The 17,361-nt window shown below is 38.8% G+C and overlaps 1 protein-coding gene across 11 annotated transcripts in view; it reads left to right on the top strand.

Annotated features, from left to right (window-relative positions):
- Ctnna3 (catenin alpha 3) overlaps positions 1-17,361 on the top strand; it is a 1,512,724-nt gene that overhangs the window by 1,393,979 nt on the left and 101,384 nt on the right. For 10 of the 11 annotated variants that reach the window (XM_031347502.1, XM_031347503.1, XM_031347499.1 and 7 more), the window contains one exon: positions 2,070-2,251. In XM_031347502.1, the coding sequence (XP_031203362.1) occupies positions 2,070-2,251 (182 nt within the window). Of the gene's footprint in view, positions 1-2,069; positions 2,252-16,984; positions 17,083-17,361 lie in introns of those variants that run through there. The other variant, XM_031347506.1, reaches the window with a different exon arrangement.

Here is a 17,361-nt window from a genome sequence, read left to right on the forward strand (position 1 = left end):
TCCCTCTCCCCCTCTCTCCCTCTCCCCCTCTCTCCCTCTCCCTCTCTCTCTCTCTCTCTCCTCTCTCTCTCTCATACACACACATACACACACACATTTTAAAATAAAAAAATTTAAATTCTAGCCTCAGGAAGCTTAACTGTAGTCTTCAAAGAAAATGAAATGAGAACTGATAATGTGCTAGAAGTATTAATATACGTTGATAAGTTTTCTTTGAATAAGAAATATATGTCAGTTTTGAGCATTTAATATGTGTCAGGTTTATGCTAAGGAATCTAAAGAGAAACTTCACATCAGAAAACCTTGCTGTCGGTTGTCTTTGCTACACTCGAAAATGGGCAAGGTATTCCAATCCCGAGGGCTTCGTTAACACCATGGTGAAATCCTAATAATAAATGACATAGTCTACATACTGATTCTTTGACTTATATTTTTGTCTCTATTTTCTACTTAACATTATTTCAATTTTTTTAAGAGATGTGGTCTCTTGAGATGTAGCCCTGCATGACCTAGAACTTGTGTACTCCAGGATGGACTCAAACCACCAGAGATGTGCCTGCCTCTGCCTCTTGAACACTGGGCTTAATCCATCCTAATTTCTTTTCTTTAATACAGCTAAGCTTTTTTAGTATATAATATACTAAACTGACTAGTATATATAATATATAACTGACTAGTGTTTTTTTTTCTATTTTAAACCTAATATTCAGAAAATCACAAAGCTTCCTGATATTTCTTTCCTATCTATAGATGTCTGTTCATCAGAAGCCAGAAATAATTACAGATATATGTTCTCTATAAGTAGTCTAACGAGAAACTTCAACATGCATGTTTTGTCCTTTTTAAGACACCCTCTTTCTCCATACTACTAGAAAATATCTGACCTATTAGTGTGTATTAATATGTGTATACATATATATGTGACATATATATATTTATGTATGTGTGTATCTCTCTTTGTGTTTGCATGCATGTTTCTATGTATGCGTCCTTGGGTGTGTGTAGTTGTATATGTATGTGTTTGTGTGCCTATCTTGGTGTCTATGTGTTTGTATTTAACTATGTGTGTATGAGTGTGTGTATGTGCGTGTATTGCTGGGAATAGACCAGGACCTAACTTGTTTCACAGTATAACTGTAAAGGGCTTCATAAAGTTTTATGGTCTTTAAAGTATCAGGTCATTTTTTACTCCTAGTTTTCTTTTTTCTAATTCACAAAGCTGACAATTTCCAGGCCCTGGGGTTGAGAATTTGGTGGTGACAGAGTTTATATGGTTTCTTACCAAAGCCTCATTCCAGATGCAATGGGAAGGTGCAATTTGCATGCTGTTATGAATGTAACATATTCACAGAGTGCTATCATGCCAAAGCAGATAATGTTTGCTGCTTGAGACCTCTAGACCTGGTATGCTAATGAGGGATGTTGTCCTTCATAAATCCTTCCCATCACCCTTCTTCTTTCATGGGAATAGTGAGCATATGCTAATATGGATCTCAGCACATGGCATGCACCAATTATACATACCATCTATGCATTATATAATGATATGCCCTAATTGTTTACGATTCTATATACAGTGCTTATTTAAGGAATAATCTGTACATATCTATGTATCCATCAATGTATAAATAGATGATAAACAAGTAGCTGATACCATTGCAAGTGAATTTTGACTACATCTTTTGAAGTGTTCCATTAATATGATTAAAAGTATATGTACTTTTAACAAATGTGATGCCTCAGATATAATTTTAATTAATTTAAAATTTGGAATATTAGGAATTTGGGATGTAGCAGGCCATTTTATAGAGGAGAATTCAAGCATCAGATACCACGGTCTACCTTCCTAATCTTAAATATAGCCTTAAAGCTTGCAAGCAAATATTTAAAATTGTGTAGTGTTTTTGTATTTGAATCAAGTAGGAAAATTTTGACTGGGTGACTTAAGCTCTAGGTATCTTGATTTTTTTTCGGTGAAGTGTTTGTATGAATGTCCTGTTGTGATAACTCCTTCCTAAAGTGCTGCTCTGTATGGGGGATGGTTTTAAAATGGAATGATCACATTTTAGGCCAAGATGACTCAACTGCCAGAGGCAGAAAAGGAAAAGATTGCGGAGCAAGTAGCTGACTTCAAGAAGGTGAAGAGCAAGCTGGACGCTGAGATTGAGATATGGGATGACACAAGCAATGATATCATCGTGCTTGCCAAGAAGATGTGCGTGGTCATGATGGAGATGACCGACTTCACGAGGTACGTGCATGGGAATGATGCTGAGATAAGCATGCGATGGGTGGCGGTTATGTGATTGTCACATCGCTGAACTGTCTGAGTTTCTCTGAGTGGCAAGGGGAAAGGCAAATATAGAATTAGGATGTTATGAATCTACAATTCCAGAACTGTGGTAAAAATAGCACATTTTTTTTTTCAAACAGCTGTTACCTCATGCTCTCACACCTTCATACTCCATAGCAGAGATTACATTGTGTCAATCTCACACCTTACTAACTGTCTACAAAATGGGTAACTAGGTCATGTTGACTCTGAAGCCCTTGAGGGATTGATACCTACTGCTACCTCATGGGGATCTGTGGCCCATGGCATTCCTGAGATTGCAAATCAGTGCATTTGAAACCCCAAGGAACAATGAAGGCTATGAAGGAAGTATGCATTGTCTATAGTGAAGCAAGATAAATGTTTTAAATTATTTGTAAAACTTTGTGGTAGCCCAGTTGGACTGGTTCTGTTCTCTGGTAGAGTTATAATGGCTGTGCAACTTTGTACATGTATCCTGACAACTGAAGGGACTTCAAAGACCCCATCCCTTATTCCTGCCTGCAACAGTGGGGCTCATGGCTGGTGGCTACAGGATGGTCACTTGAAAATGACAATTTCCCAGTGAGTCAAAAACTAACACTGGTCCCAGACCTTTTGTATCTCTATAAACAGGTCTTAGAGCCTTGTTTCTTCCATTTTCTAGGCCTAACTGATTGTGCCTTTTACAGTTATTAATTAGCCCCAGTTCACTGTGGTGGTAGTCCTGGGATGCGGCAAGATAAAGCTGAGTGATAAGTAGTTAGTTTGATGCTAAGAAGTTTGTAAAGACCTGGCTTTACCAGGCTACCCACAGAGAGTAAGGGGTTCAGAGGACAAGAAGCAGAACCCCAGACGGAACAAAATAAGGAGATAAAGGCAATTCTGGAAGTTCAAGGTGATGGCCAAATGTAAACAGGCACAACTTACTGAGGCCAAGGTCAATGACCCTGCTTCACTTGCCCAAGGTACCTTAGCCTGGGATAGCGTTAAGCATGTGTCCTCAATGAAGAAGCCTTTTCTGTGACCTATTCTGGGAGCACTCTGGTAAAGGTTCTGATGCCTGTGTGGTTCTGAGTATGCTTCTATGCTTTTCAGTCAGTAGCTGAAACCTACTTACTGGAGTATTCCACTGAATGGACTCTTGAGAGTACTGCTCTGTGAAACCAGTGACAGCAGCTCTCTGTCTGGGGTTTGGGTCTTTCTAGGTAAAAACTTGCTTTGCCACTGTGTATGGATTGAAAGGTGGACTATGTGTCACATACATGCTGAAACTGGATCCTGATGGATGGCGAGCAGACCCAGACAGTGATATGAGAATACTTCTCCTGGGAGGGGATTGCACTGTGTGGGCAAGCCTTCAATATGCACAAAATCTTTATGAGAACGTGTCTTGCAGTTGCCAAGCTGTCTACACCCACCCTTTGGGGAAAAAAAAGAGGTCATTATGGGAAACAGAATGTGAAAAACAGGTTGCAAATGTCTTCATATAATTAACCAAAGAGCAGCAAGATGTAGAATACCTCTCTTACCAGTTGCTAAAAAACAAACCTGAAACAAAGCTCAGTCTTCATGCAGCTACTGAAGTCAGAGAACAGAACACTACCTTATGCCAGACATGTTACATGTGGGAAACTATTGTATCATGATGCACTACACACAAAAAACAATGTTATGATGGTACAGCAAATACATGTGATTTTAAATCATAATTAATTGGTAATACACATCGCCTGTCAGGGTTAAGAGTGAGAAAGAGTTTTCAAATGTTCAACACAGGGAGCAGTAAGTCAAATAACCTAAAAATGTGGTTTCAGTGGAAGGTCCTAAGCAAAATTAAAATGAGAACATAATGCGCTAAACGTTTGTAACAAGGACTAGCTACAATGTGATAAAATGACATTATCACATTATCTAAAATGTCATTATCTAAGTGACAAGAGAGATACTCAGATAAATCACTACTTTGTTATGACCTGACTAGTAAATATTTGAAGATACTTAGTGGAAAAGTAAGCAAGATAATTATACAGTTGATCAAAAAAAAATTTTTTTTTAAAAAGCCAAGATAGAAAATATGGTGGGAACAGCAAACTTTTGTAGGTACCTTAATTTGGCATGTTTTGTATGGCAGTAACCTTGGTGTGCTTTGTCAACAAAGTACCCTGTGTCTGCATCTCTCGTTCACTTCAGGTAAGGTATTTGCAAAGAATGTCAAACAGGACTCTTTAAAGAAAAAAGTAAAGCAACCAGTATTCCTGGTTGATTTTTTTTTTGTTTTCATTTAATATTTAATTTGCACTTGGACAATGTTAGAACTACACATAGTGCATGCTGACCACGCCCTCCCCCGTGAAATCCACCTCACCTGTCTGTTCCCCTCCTTCCCATAAGCCTGCTCACCCTGCTTTGTTAACTGAGGTTAGCCACCACTTTCTCTGGGGTTTCAGAGTGACCTTGTGGGGCTTGGTGGGTTCAGCAGTGGGTACCCAGCTAGAGACAGTGACCCCCTTCTCCCAGCAAGGGGCAGTGAACCTACCGTGCGCGACAGTCACTGCACAGTCCTCCTCACAGGGCCATGTATGTAAAAAATGGATGGGTTTCTGAATGAGGAAGAGTACAACAGAAGTCAAGTCAATTTTTAAAAGGATTTTAATGGAATGTGGACTATTCAATGATACAGAAAAGTACTCTGACCTACATTTTATGAAACAACGCCCTGTGGCTATGCAGGTCCTGTTCAAACTTTGTTTTAGTTAGTACAATTACCCTCTAAAACATCATTTGGTTCTATCATGTATTCTACTGAAAGGAAATCTACTTTTCAAAGCTAAAAGAGAGTGAAGATGCCACTCCAAATTTCACTAGAGAGGATGAAAATTAAACTTACATTATACATAGCATTTCATTATGAATGTCTTTTGTCTTTATCAGTTTCTATTTTCCCCATTTAAAACTCTTGGCAGTTCTTTTTGTCCAAAGTCAGAGCTTGATAATACCCTCTCGTTTCTTTTCATGCATAGGACAATTGAGTTTTGGTCTATGCTCCAGTGTCTGCAGGCAGAAATTCCAACCATCTTTTTGTCTCAGTATCTCACCGTCTCTCTGTCTTTCTGTCTCTTGCCTTATGTATCTTCTTTCTCCCTGTACCTCCATTTCCCCAGCCCATAAATATTCATATAGACACAATATAGACAGGTAAATGGCTCTCTATAGGCATCAAGCCTAGTCTGGAGTGCTAAACATTAATATATTTTACAGCCTCATCATGAACAATTTCATCATAATTGAAGCTTTCTAAAATGTGTTGATGCTATGTATGACAAATATGTCATCATTTTTGAAAAAACAGTTTCTTATTTAATTTGGATTGTCCCTTAAGCAAGCAAGCAAGCAAGCAAGCAGGCAGGTTGTTAGGTTATTTCTCCACTGGTGAAATGAGCCAACCCAAACTAGATTAGATTATATTAAAGGCAGGCTTATTGGGAAGCTCCACTCAGGGTGTTCACTGGCCCCAAGGATTGAGCCCAGGGAAGTCACCATGAGGAGAAAGGAGGGAGGAAGAGGGGATGAGAAAGTATAAAAGGGCTCATGCAGAGAGAGGGGGGGGAGAGATTGAGAGACAGAGAGACTGATGAAATGACAGTAGAAGGTGATAGGGCCCAAGTAGAACGGTTGCCGCCATGCTGAACACCATTCTGGGTCATGGTTGTTTGGTGCATTGATGATTAGAAACATAAAATCCAAGGGCTTTAAATTAAGAACTCCAGTCGATTTTGACCCTTGAGGGTATAGGAATATGGGACCGGTGACCAGAGAGGCTCCCATATTGGGGAAATGCTACTAATCCCCCAAAAAATGGCAGACAAATATAACATACCAAACTTATCCTCACTGCTAATAGAATATAATTCACCTACTGCTAGGAGAGAATGCAAGATGGTATTGCAGGTGAAAATCCAATCAACTCATGAGATATCCCATCTCTCTATGAAACAAATTCAAAACCGAAAATAAAACTGATGTACAACAATACTAAAAGATTCAAAATTTACAATCCCACCTGGCCGCATCTTTCCATTGATAACAATAGATGTGGATGCATATTTAATGAACATATATTAGAAAGTTAAAATAAAGAGACAAGAGCCAGAGAGTGGTAATAGGGTGAAGGATACAATGAGTTGATAAAAATTTGGGGGAAAGTATTCAACAGATTAAAAAAAAAAAACTTAATGATTTCAAGAGGAAAATAGTCAAAGAAAAAAATTAAAAGTCACATTTAAAAGACAAAGAAGACACCTAACATAACTTCCATGTGATAAATTGTAGGCATTTGATAAAATGGCTGTGAGATAATGCTAACGAAGTAAAATATGAAAGGGAAACAAGTTGAAATGCCATAGTAGCAAAGATGACCACAGCACACATAAAATTAAAGGATTGAAGAATGCGGCTAGAGCAGTGTTTAGGAATAAGTCTAGATTTTCCAAAACTAAAACGAAATCTCAAATTGCATATCAAACCTCTCACCTATACCTAAGGATACCTGAGTCAGAATGGTCCTTACTTCGTTTTTATAAAATATCTTGTAGCGTGAAATATTAAATAAACAACCCAGCCTGGTGGACAGATTGAGAAAAGGCATTCTTTCCTTTTAGCCAGGGCCTGTCTCACTCACGCGGGCTTTGTCTCTCCGGAGCTCTGAAATCGCTCTCTCCTCCTGGCTCACTAAGTTCCCAAGACTGGCCTTTGCCACGCATGCGTCATGCTTCCAGGTTCCCGTGGCTGGCTGGTATGCACACTTGCACACCACGCTCTGCTGCGGTAAGGAATCCAGTTTGAGTCGCCGCTGCATAAATCAACAGGTAACACAATCGCTGGGCACAGAACCTAGCAGCCTAATTTTGTAAACTATTCTATATTAGAAATAAGTCAGTGGTGGGTCCGCCACTTGAACTGACAACCTCTGGCTACGTACATTCTGTTTGCCTCTCTTCTATCCAAAAAGGCCTTTCCTTTCTCCTGCCTCCCTCTACCTCTTCCCAACCCCTAAGTCCTGCCTACACATCCAATGATTGGTCCCTTGTAATGTTTATTTATTAAGGGAAAATTCTACCACAATATCTCATACTCAGAATATCACTCAATATACATGTATGTGAGACAACACAAAGAAACCATTTGAATAACTTAGGAAAAGAGAACCCTCTTTCTACAAAGGCACATCAACACACCATGTCTGTTCTCATCCTCGTAAACTATAACATGTCTCAAATCACTTCCTTTGGTCTTTGTAGATATCTGCAGATTCTAACCTAGGCCCCTTTTGTATCTTTACCTCTCCCATAGTGCTTGCCCTACCTTTCTAAGTCATGGTACTTCGATATAAATGTTTTCTTTATTTTTTTTCTATCTGAAACCCTCAACAGCATGGATTTTTTTAAAAGTAATTCATCTCTTGTATATGTCTTAGTCATAACTGGGCTCTCCACCATGTAGAATATCACACATGCCTACCTCTCTTTTATTCCTCATTAACCTCTGTTTCTGTATCTTCTCTGCATTTAATTATGCTACTTATATTTCTATTGTATATATGAAACATTCTTCCTTCGAGTGGTCTATAGGTCTATAGGTTGATTCTGAAAGGCCTAGTATAATATTGATATAATTAACTTAGACAGGAAAACCACATAAGAACATACACTTTAACAGCAGAAAGCTAAATTAGATTTGCATCTAGAATAATGTGGCTATGTAATGATATAGACAATGGCATGGAACAGAAAGAATCCTTAGCTGAGCTGCAGAGCTTGGAGGAATGGAGGATGCCTTTAATCCTAGCATTCAGGAGGCAGACACAGGCATATGATCTCGAGGTCACTCTGGTCTACATAGTGAGTTCCAGGACAGCCAGGACCACATAGTGAGGCTCTCTCTCTCTCTCTCTCTCTCTCTCTCTCTCTCTCTCTCTCTTTCTCTCTCTCTCTCTTTTCTCTCTCTCCCTGTCCCATGAAAATATTTATATGAATGAGGGATACAAATGTATGTGAAATATATGTATACATGTACACATATATGATATATACATATATAAATACACATATATGTCTACATACGTGTGTATGCATGTACATAGCAGATATTTGGCAATGTAAAGCTAAATTCCTCTCACAAGTAACAGAGTAAATGTTCAGAGTGCCTATATCCATTCATGGGACCTATAACTCTGAGAGAAAACAGAGAAAAACATCCCAATTACCAGAAGCTTAGGCTTTTTGATTACTTATTTTGAGAAAAAGTTTTGTGGACTCAAGCTAGCCCCAAACTCGGCTATGCACCCACAGCTGTCCTTGAACTCACTCTGTAAATGAGGATGACCTTAAACTCCTGTCCCTACCACCAAAGAAGTGTGGCCAGAGGCATGAGCATCATGCCTATTAGCAAGTGGAAGTGAAGATATGGACAGACAGAATTCCATAATAAAAGAACATTTCAGTGATCACAAAGAAATTACTTCATACAAAGATAGATGCTGGGCCAGAGTTAAGGAAATGTCATGGAGTAACCAGTAGAGAATTTTACTTAAGAGAGATGCTAGTGCCAGTGACTGAATAATATTACTAAGTGCTGAGACAGAGAAGGCAAATTCCTAAAAGACATTTACCAAAGAATGATGGATGCTTCAAAAGACTCAAAGTAGTAACTTATAGAAGCATTTGGCCAGGGCTGATTTTTGATATATCTAAATGCTTGAATAACTATGTTTTAGCTTTCAAAAAATATATGGATGAGAAGGGATAGGATGAGATTGAGAAATGAAGAGCCATCAATAAGATGGAAAGACAGACCACATATATTGGGAAGAAAAATTCCCAGTGAAGAGGATGAGGATGAGGAGGAAGAAGATGAGTAGGAGGAAGAGGAGGAGGATGGTGATGATGGTGATGGTGTTGATGATGATAACAAAAAGCATGAGAATAAATCTACATGAATGTACATGTCTCTTTCTTCTATATTGGCTTTAGTGAGCGAGCTGAGCATCATGAGCATCAGAGAGAAATTTCATGTTCATCTAATTTGTAAATGACTTGAGTCTACTATCCTCTTTACATTGCAAGATTCCTGTCTTTTTTTTTTCAGTTGACTTAGTTTTGAATTATCTAGTTCACAATTTCTCTATGTTCCCTGTTTAAGTATCCATCCTGAGTATAAGATGTGTGAAATACTTATCTTTGACTTATAGCTAGAATTTAAAGGATAGATTCATCATAGACTTATATAAATTCAAGACATATTGGCATACATTTACACATCATGTGAGACTATTGCTAAACAAAAAATTATAGAAGAAAGACAGCCTGGAAATTAACAAGGGATTTACAAACACCACCCACAAAATCTCCAAAAATGGTTAGGTCAGCATGAGTTAAATGTTTTGACTGTCCTGTGTTTCACTGGGTTTTTTTAAATCACAGTTTAATTTTAAAATTCAATGTTGTAGTTTCAACTCCACTGTGGTACTAAGAAGAAGCATAGTCAAGTGTAGTCATGTTTTCTCACTGTGGCCAGATATGTCCTCAACTTCTTAGGAGTTGGTCTAATTGGGCTAACAGTTTCAAGGGAATACCATGCTGGTAAGGCACCCACCCTGTTATAGCCATTTTGTCCTGGAAGCAGAAACTTACCGCTGCTGCTGTTGCTCACATCTAACCAGACCAAACTCAGATATTTGAGCAAGAATCAAAGCTCACACAGAGAGACCTCCTATATTAACTGTGCCACAATCCCAAAGGTTCTGGAACCTTCTACACCAAAGGGTGAGCAAGTTAACCATTACATTTTCCATGGACCAGCTTGAAGGACCATGTAGGTAGGATGCTTCAGCCTGTGGTCTTAGTCAAATAAAGCTGTACACCCTGAGTTTCTGGTCTATTGATCTAGTGGACCCTAACTTGAATCGTTGGTCCAACGATGCAAGTTAGGGTCCACTAGCTATGAAAAAAAATTACTTAAAACAGAGGAGACAAGGATGATGAGAGAAGTTAGAAAAACCTTCTGGTATTTGGAAGTCTCCCCTGGAAAAAACAACATTGCAAACAAAGAAACCAGTTTATGTGACAGATTAGACTCAAACAGGGAGCAGAGCCAGGAGAGAGGTAAGAGTCACAGTCAATTAAGATCTCTGAATTCGGGATCAATCTTTAAATACCTATGTTGTGCTTTGTTACACAGAGAATTACATAATTCATTCCTTTTCATTTCCTAGGAGTCGCTATGATCACAGGATTACAAGCACTGCATTATCTTACCAGCTGATAAAATTGAGGAGGTAGAAATTAAAATAGAAAATGAAAACCTAGAAAGGAGAATAGGATAGGAAAAATTTAAAATATAATCTCACTACTAGTCAGGTTCCTATGCCAGAATTTCTAATACAGGTACAGACCCACTTTTTGAAACATTAGACTCATATAGTAAGTAAAAATGGCAAAATTATCTTCCCTGTAACATAGAAGTGCATAGCAATCTGGTTTTCTAGAAACAATGGTAAATTAGAGGGAAGATCTCTCTTTCTCTATCCGAAACAATTTTTAGAAGTCACTAATAGGCACAAGGACATAAGAAGCAGTGCAAAAATGGCTTCCCCTTGCTGGGTGATATGGGTATGCACAACACCCAGAGAAAGCCGGATATGTCAAAATGGCATGATGACCTTTCTGATCCCCTTCAAATCTTATTTTTAATACTGTATTTAATTACAACATTCCCTATCCCCTTTCTCCTCTCCAAAACTTCCCACATACACCTGCTCTCCTTCAAATTTATGACCTGTTTTTTTAATCAATTATTACTACATGCCTATGTGCATTTCTATATACATATATATTCTCTAGTCCAAGCTACTGAGTCCATGAAATGTTCATTGTCAAGGACGACCATTTGACACTGAACAACAAATTGGTATGCTTTTCCCTGTTCCCAGTCTATTCATTTCCTTGATGTCCTTGTGGAGGTCTGAGACCTTGTGAGCCGTCCTCATGCAGTGTGCCATGTTTGTTGGTGTCAACCTTGTACAGTGCCTGCTTGGATGGCCATGTTGGCGAGACTTTATGTCTATGGCTTCTGATGTTAGTGGGAGACACAATCTCACGGCAAAGTCCTTGACCCTCTGGCTCTGACAGTCTCTCCACGCCCTCCACTGCAATGTTCCCTGAGCCTTAGGTGTGGGAGTGTTTTGTTCTTGCATCCACTGGGACTGGAATCCACAACTCTGGATATTGTTTGGTGGTTATTTTCTGTAGTGATGTCTCTAATAGCGATTGACCTAAAAAATGTAAAACGTGAGGCAATCAAGTATGAATCCATACTCGTTCTTTTTCACTGTTTTGACCATTTCAACTATGTTTCCCACCTAACACGTTTATGAGGAACAGAGTGAACAGATTGTCTCTATACTTAGTTCAAGAAGAGTAGAGTGCCGTCTTAGTTTTATCTACAATCCTAGGCTAGTAAGGAGTTTACATAGGATCAGAAGCTACTAGAAAGCATACGCAGTAAGATGATGGATAGGTTCCACACTAGGAGACATTGGAAATTCTTTTGGGAAGCAGAGGAAAGAGCAAGGTCAGAGCATGTCACACAAGAGGCATGACTTTATCCTTTCTGAGTGCGAAACTCTTACAAAAAGCAATGTGGTTTTTTTTTTTAACAAAACAAAACTTTAAGAAATCACAAAAATCATGTCAATTTAACATTAAATGGCTTGCATTCACTTTTTTTGTTTTTTTCTTTAATACTTTTTATTAGATGTTTTCTTTATTTACATTTCAAACATTATTCACTTTCCTGATTTCTTCTCCAAAAACCCCCTCTCCCATCCCTCCCTCCCTCTGCTTCTCTGAGGGTGTTCCCCGACCTGCCCACCAACTCCCGCTTCCCTGTCCTGGCATCCCTCTACACTGGGGAATCCAGTCTTCAATGAAATCCTTTCAATCTACACTTGAAGGTATTCTGAGACATCAGCAACTTTGAAGATATTTTGAGAGTTAGGATGTGATAAGAGAATTCACAAGTAGAGTGCCTGAGAATACATTGGAAAATAGACCCATTCCTACTTCTGCAAAAGTTCAACACACGCATCCTCACAGTCTACAGGTGCAAAAGGCATATTTTGTGCCCAGTCCTTGATAAAGGAAGATCTGCAATATCAGTTTTAGAACCTTAACATCACTCCAACTTAAAAATGAATCCAGAGACAACTAAGTTTTGTTTCATATAGTATTTAATAATTCTGTAATGGTTTTAAAATGAGTGTAACTTTTTTTTTTTTACTCTTTTTCTTATGTCCACTTTATTTTTCCTTGTATCTGATGTTTTGTCTGCAGTTAAATTTGGCAGGAAATCATGTACAGAGTTTTCATCCACATCAGATTTGCATCACAGTTAATTTAGTTGTTTATAGTTAGCTATGTCACCATGGAGGCCATAGTAATGTGATATTTAGCAGCAAATAGTCTCTCATTTGACACATGCTATGTTCATCTCAAATGCTAATTGGCTATGTTTTATATCTATCTCTGTATATATAATATTTATATTTAAATATATAAATTGCATCTTCTGGGGCTCCACTAGATATGATATTTTTTTTTCATTTTTTGAGTTGCTGTTTATGAGTGCCATAGTCACCCAAAGAATCTACGCTATGGATCTCCCTATGAAAAGTACACGCCTTCTTGTCTTTTATCCTAAGTATAGGTTAATGATTGCATTCTGCAATTCACTGTCGAAAGGCTACAAGACAGTCATAAAAAGTTTTAAATTATTGATAAAAATTGAGGAAAAAAATCCAAAACTGATAGCTCATTGGGTAAAGATGGTTGCCGCTAAGCCTAAAGACCTGAGTTCGATTCCCACTACTGCAGAGATGGCAAAACTGTGCTCAAACCATCGAAGTGGAGGTGTGAGGTTGGATGATTATTCGATGAAAGAGCAGAGTGTGGGGAGCACTGATTGAAAGCTGGGCTAGAAAGAACGTTTTAAAGACCATTCCTGGGGATCTATTTCTGCCAGCTAGGTCACAGGGTTCTAATAGCTCCCCTAGACAACAACCACAACCAGGGATCTCACAACAGAAGGTTCTGGGGGAGATATCAGGTTCAAACCACACCATCCGTGGTTCACACAAGATGCTCAAAAAGAGTGAAATTAGATGTTTATGCTACTTTACCTTCCGAATCAGGAAGCCCACTAGGAATTATTAGGGTTGTAGAAATGTTCTTATTTATGATACTTAAACATTTAATTATAGTTCCATAAGTGGAGGGTTTGCCAATACTTATCAATAAAACAAGCAGTGCACTACTTATGTTCTGATAATTTTTAAATTAAATGATGTAGCCGTGAACACCAACCAATTTCGATTTGATTGACTCTCCTTTCTGGTGAATGCGGTTAATCATTAGGTTATTCAAAGGCCTCTGGAGTAGTACAGCTTGAAAGATGCTGAAAAACATCAAATTTGCATGTTAATGGATATCACTGTTTCTCCAGTTTTGTTTGGTTATCTGAGAAGAATGTTATGCATTCTCTTGTTCTGTTAACCACCATAGACAGATATGATTATGACGTTTTATAAACCATGGGTTTCGTGAATACCTACTTACTTACCATGAGCCTATCTAGGAGGCAGGGAGCAAAGGATCCCTAGATTCAGATAAGAAAGAAATCAGTTTACATTCTGGGTGGTGCAAAACAAGGAACTGAATGTTCCCCCAGTAGGTATTTCTGATAAGTTTCAAAATGGCTAGATAATGAAGGTTGCTGCTTTAAATACATTAAAAAAAAAAAAAAAAAAGTATCTGCTTTTTCCAGAATCATCATTGGATTCTTCCAGATAAGAGATACAATTTTAAACCAATTAAAACTGCCTTAAATAAAAAGACACCACTCCTGCCCGCACACACACACAACGGTTGTGCTGTTAATATGTTTATAGCCATACCCTAAATAACTCCTTGATGTCCAGCAAGGTCTGTCTCCTACAAAATATCTGATTAGAAGGGCAGATTGGAGCATCACAGGGGTACCAATTGACCAGCTGGTCACCCAGGGTTTGAGTGGTGTTTCACAACGAGTGTTGGCTGACTTCCGCTAAACAGCCCAGATAGGATCTGGGTACTAGCGGTAATGGCTACTCCCTGGTGAAAAGAGAATCTCTCAGATTTATAACGGAATACCAAGGCACGTCAAGGTGAGTCACATCACATAAGCGTCACCTCCCCTGACAGTGTCCAGAACGTCTGCCCGTGCTGCGTTCTTTCCCGTTTCCTCCTCTATAAAGAAACAACTCGACCGTGCCAGGGGACTGCTATTCTTAAGTGAATGGATAGCCACACCGTACACTTTTCAATTCGGGATCTTTTGCTAGAGTCAAGGACAGACACTAAATTTCAATCCGTCTTGATAAGAGCAAAAGTCGAAATTTTAAGAAGAAGCATGTGCGTCTCACAGTCTCACGGTCCTCTTAATGACAGCTGTCAGGGACTGTGGATCTCTGGTTGAATGTTTCATATTTATATATTTATAAATATATTTAAATTAAAGTTATTTATATTATATTTAAATTAAAAATCCCTTCAAACTGTACAGTTTTTGTTTACAGTTATTATTCTAACAACATTTTGAAAATCAGTATTTCGAAGACAAAATGTTTTTCTGCTGCAATCTCAAGTAAACACATCTCATCTGTGTTTTCCCATAGATGTTATCTTATTAGTCCGGTCCTTGTCTCTTTCCTCCATTGTCCTGGAGTTTTGTTTTGTTTTTTATCTCCTGGTTATAAGGGTTTCTACTCCTCATTTTCCTTTTCCCACAGAGATTACGTGTCTACACAACTCCTCGTGTCGTTCACATCTTTGTCCTCACAGGATGAGGTTTTTCTTGCCGGTTTCCTTTTCCTTCCTCACTTTTCTAACAGCCCTACTCCAGCCATTCCATTTCACCTCCAATTTTTTATTTTAATATTTCTTTTCCTTATGCTTCTCTTTGTCAAAATGCCACAGGTGCTTCTTTCATCTTAGTCTCCTTTTAAAACTCTTTTTTCATCATAATATGTGAAATTCTCTTTATTATTGACAGATACTCGTTTAACTGTAAATGCTTCAGTATTGGCGAGTTTTCTTTTTCTTTTTATCAGATATTTTCTTTATTTACATTTCAAATGTTATCCCCTTTCCTGGTTTTCCCTCTGAAAACCCCCTATCCCATCTCCCCTCCCCCTGCTCACCAACCTACCCACTCCTGCTTCCCTAGACTGGGGCATTGAGCCTTCTCAGGACCAAGGGCTCAATGGCCCCATTCTCCCATCTCTTGCCCCTCTGTCTTTAAATTTGTATGACGTCTCTATAGGAACCAATATCTCACCACTTTGATTGCTCATGTATGATAAATAATCACTGGATTATCTATGCACACGGGACATGGACATGTAAAGTTAATCTGTCATGAATGATGCCTTCACTATCCATCTACTACAGAGGGCATCAGTTAATTGTTCTACAACCTTACAGAGATCACACAGGAAATAATGCACCAGGATTTTTCTAGCTGACCCAGAGAAGAGGCACCTGAAATGTAAGAGTGTGGTATCAGGGAAAAAAAATTTATTTTGACAAATGAAATTGTATAGCTGTTTCTCATAACAGGCAAAAAAAAATTAGTAACCGTATGAGACTTTTCCCCTCTGCATTAACCATACTGTATACGTCTTATTCATCAGCTTGTAAGACATAAGTATATATAGTAATTATTAAAGTAGGGGAAAAAAGCTAGGTACCTCCTTAGCAGAGCACATTAGTCTCATAAAATGTGAAAGATAAAAATATCCCACGTGGCATATTGTCAGATAACACTTGAGCCAGCGGTACTATGAGGTTCAGTGAGGGCTCCAGATACAGAAAACATCACTAGAAAAAATAAATAAAACATTCAGCTACCCTGAGAAGACAGAGAGGCAAGCTGGCATTTCTTGAGTGTAAACAGAGGCAGGAAGTGTGAAAAAAGGAGCTTGAAGCTATGGAAGGGCTTTGTCACTGAAGGTGTTACATTACGTACATACTTGGAAGCATGATCTTGGTCAGCGACCCTTGCTGAATCTAGTTCAGAAAATGATCCAATCCCAGTTTCTTTTTCACATATATTCTTCTATTTCTTTAGAAGATAGAATTTAAAGGCTGTAGGAATGAATTTAGGTCCCAGCTGGAGAGACCTTTTAACTAGAATCGTATCAGACGATGATGATCCAAAAGGAAGAGAAAAATGCAGATAAAATCCTGTGGGAAGCCCTGCTGTGCTCTCGGAGATTCTCAAACCGAAACTACAAGTTGACAGCTAGTCTCTGCGCGCTGGGGGGTTGGAGCCCATGCAAATTGACTCAAGAACCAGATACCTGTTTCTTTCGAAGCCGTGATTCTTTGATCTTTCTTCCCCTTCCTGGATTCCTTTGTATCCATACTGAGCTTTGATGTCTTATTATCACCTAAATGCCAATTGCTTACCTGTGATGCCTTTGAGTATAAATCCTCTCCCGTCCTTAAGTAAAGTGCACCTTGATGAGGAACGTCTCTTGGTGTGTGCCTCCTTTTCTCTGCTTCCCCCATACTGCAGGTCCCTCACATTCCCGGTTCGTGGAAACCCACGCTAGTAGGAAGCTGCTGGTCGACATCCTACAAAATCCTACATGGATGAATAAATGGGAAAGTACAATGGCTGATTGAACAGGCTGGTGAAGGAGGTTGATTGGCAGCCCACACTTCCTGACTGCTACCCTGGTAAAGCCACAGCCACACCAAGAACAGAGGACATGGCACAGGAAACTAGGCTTCATTTCTCTCCTCCTTGAAATTCTTCAGAGTTTTACAGTTTAGATTTCTCTGTAAGTACACTAGAAGTCCATGCTCCTATTCATCCATTACTTGATTCGATCCTCAAGAATATCTTCCGAAGCTGACTTAACAGGTCGCTTCATGCACACATTTTAGATA

Source organism: Mastomys coucha, unplaced genomic scaffold (genome assembly GCF_008632895.1).
Source record: "Mastomys coucha isolate ucsf_1 unplaced genomic scaffold, UCSF_Mcou_1 pScaffold3, whole genome shotgun sequence".
Classification (NCBI taxonomy): domain Eukaryota; kingdom Metazoa; phylum Chordata; class Mammalia; order Rodentia; family Muridae; genus Mastomys; species Mastomys coucha.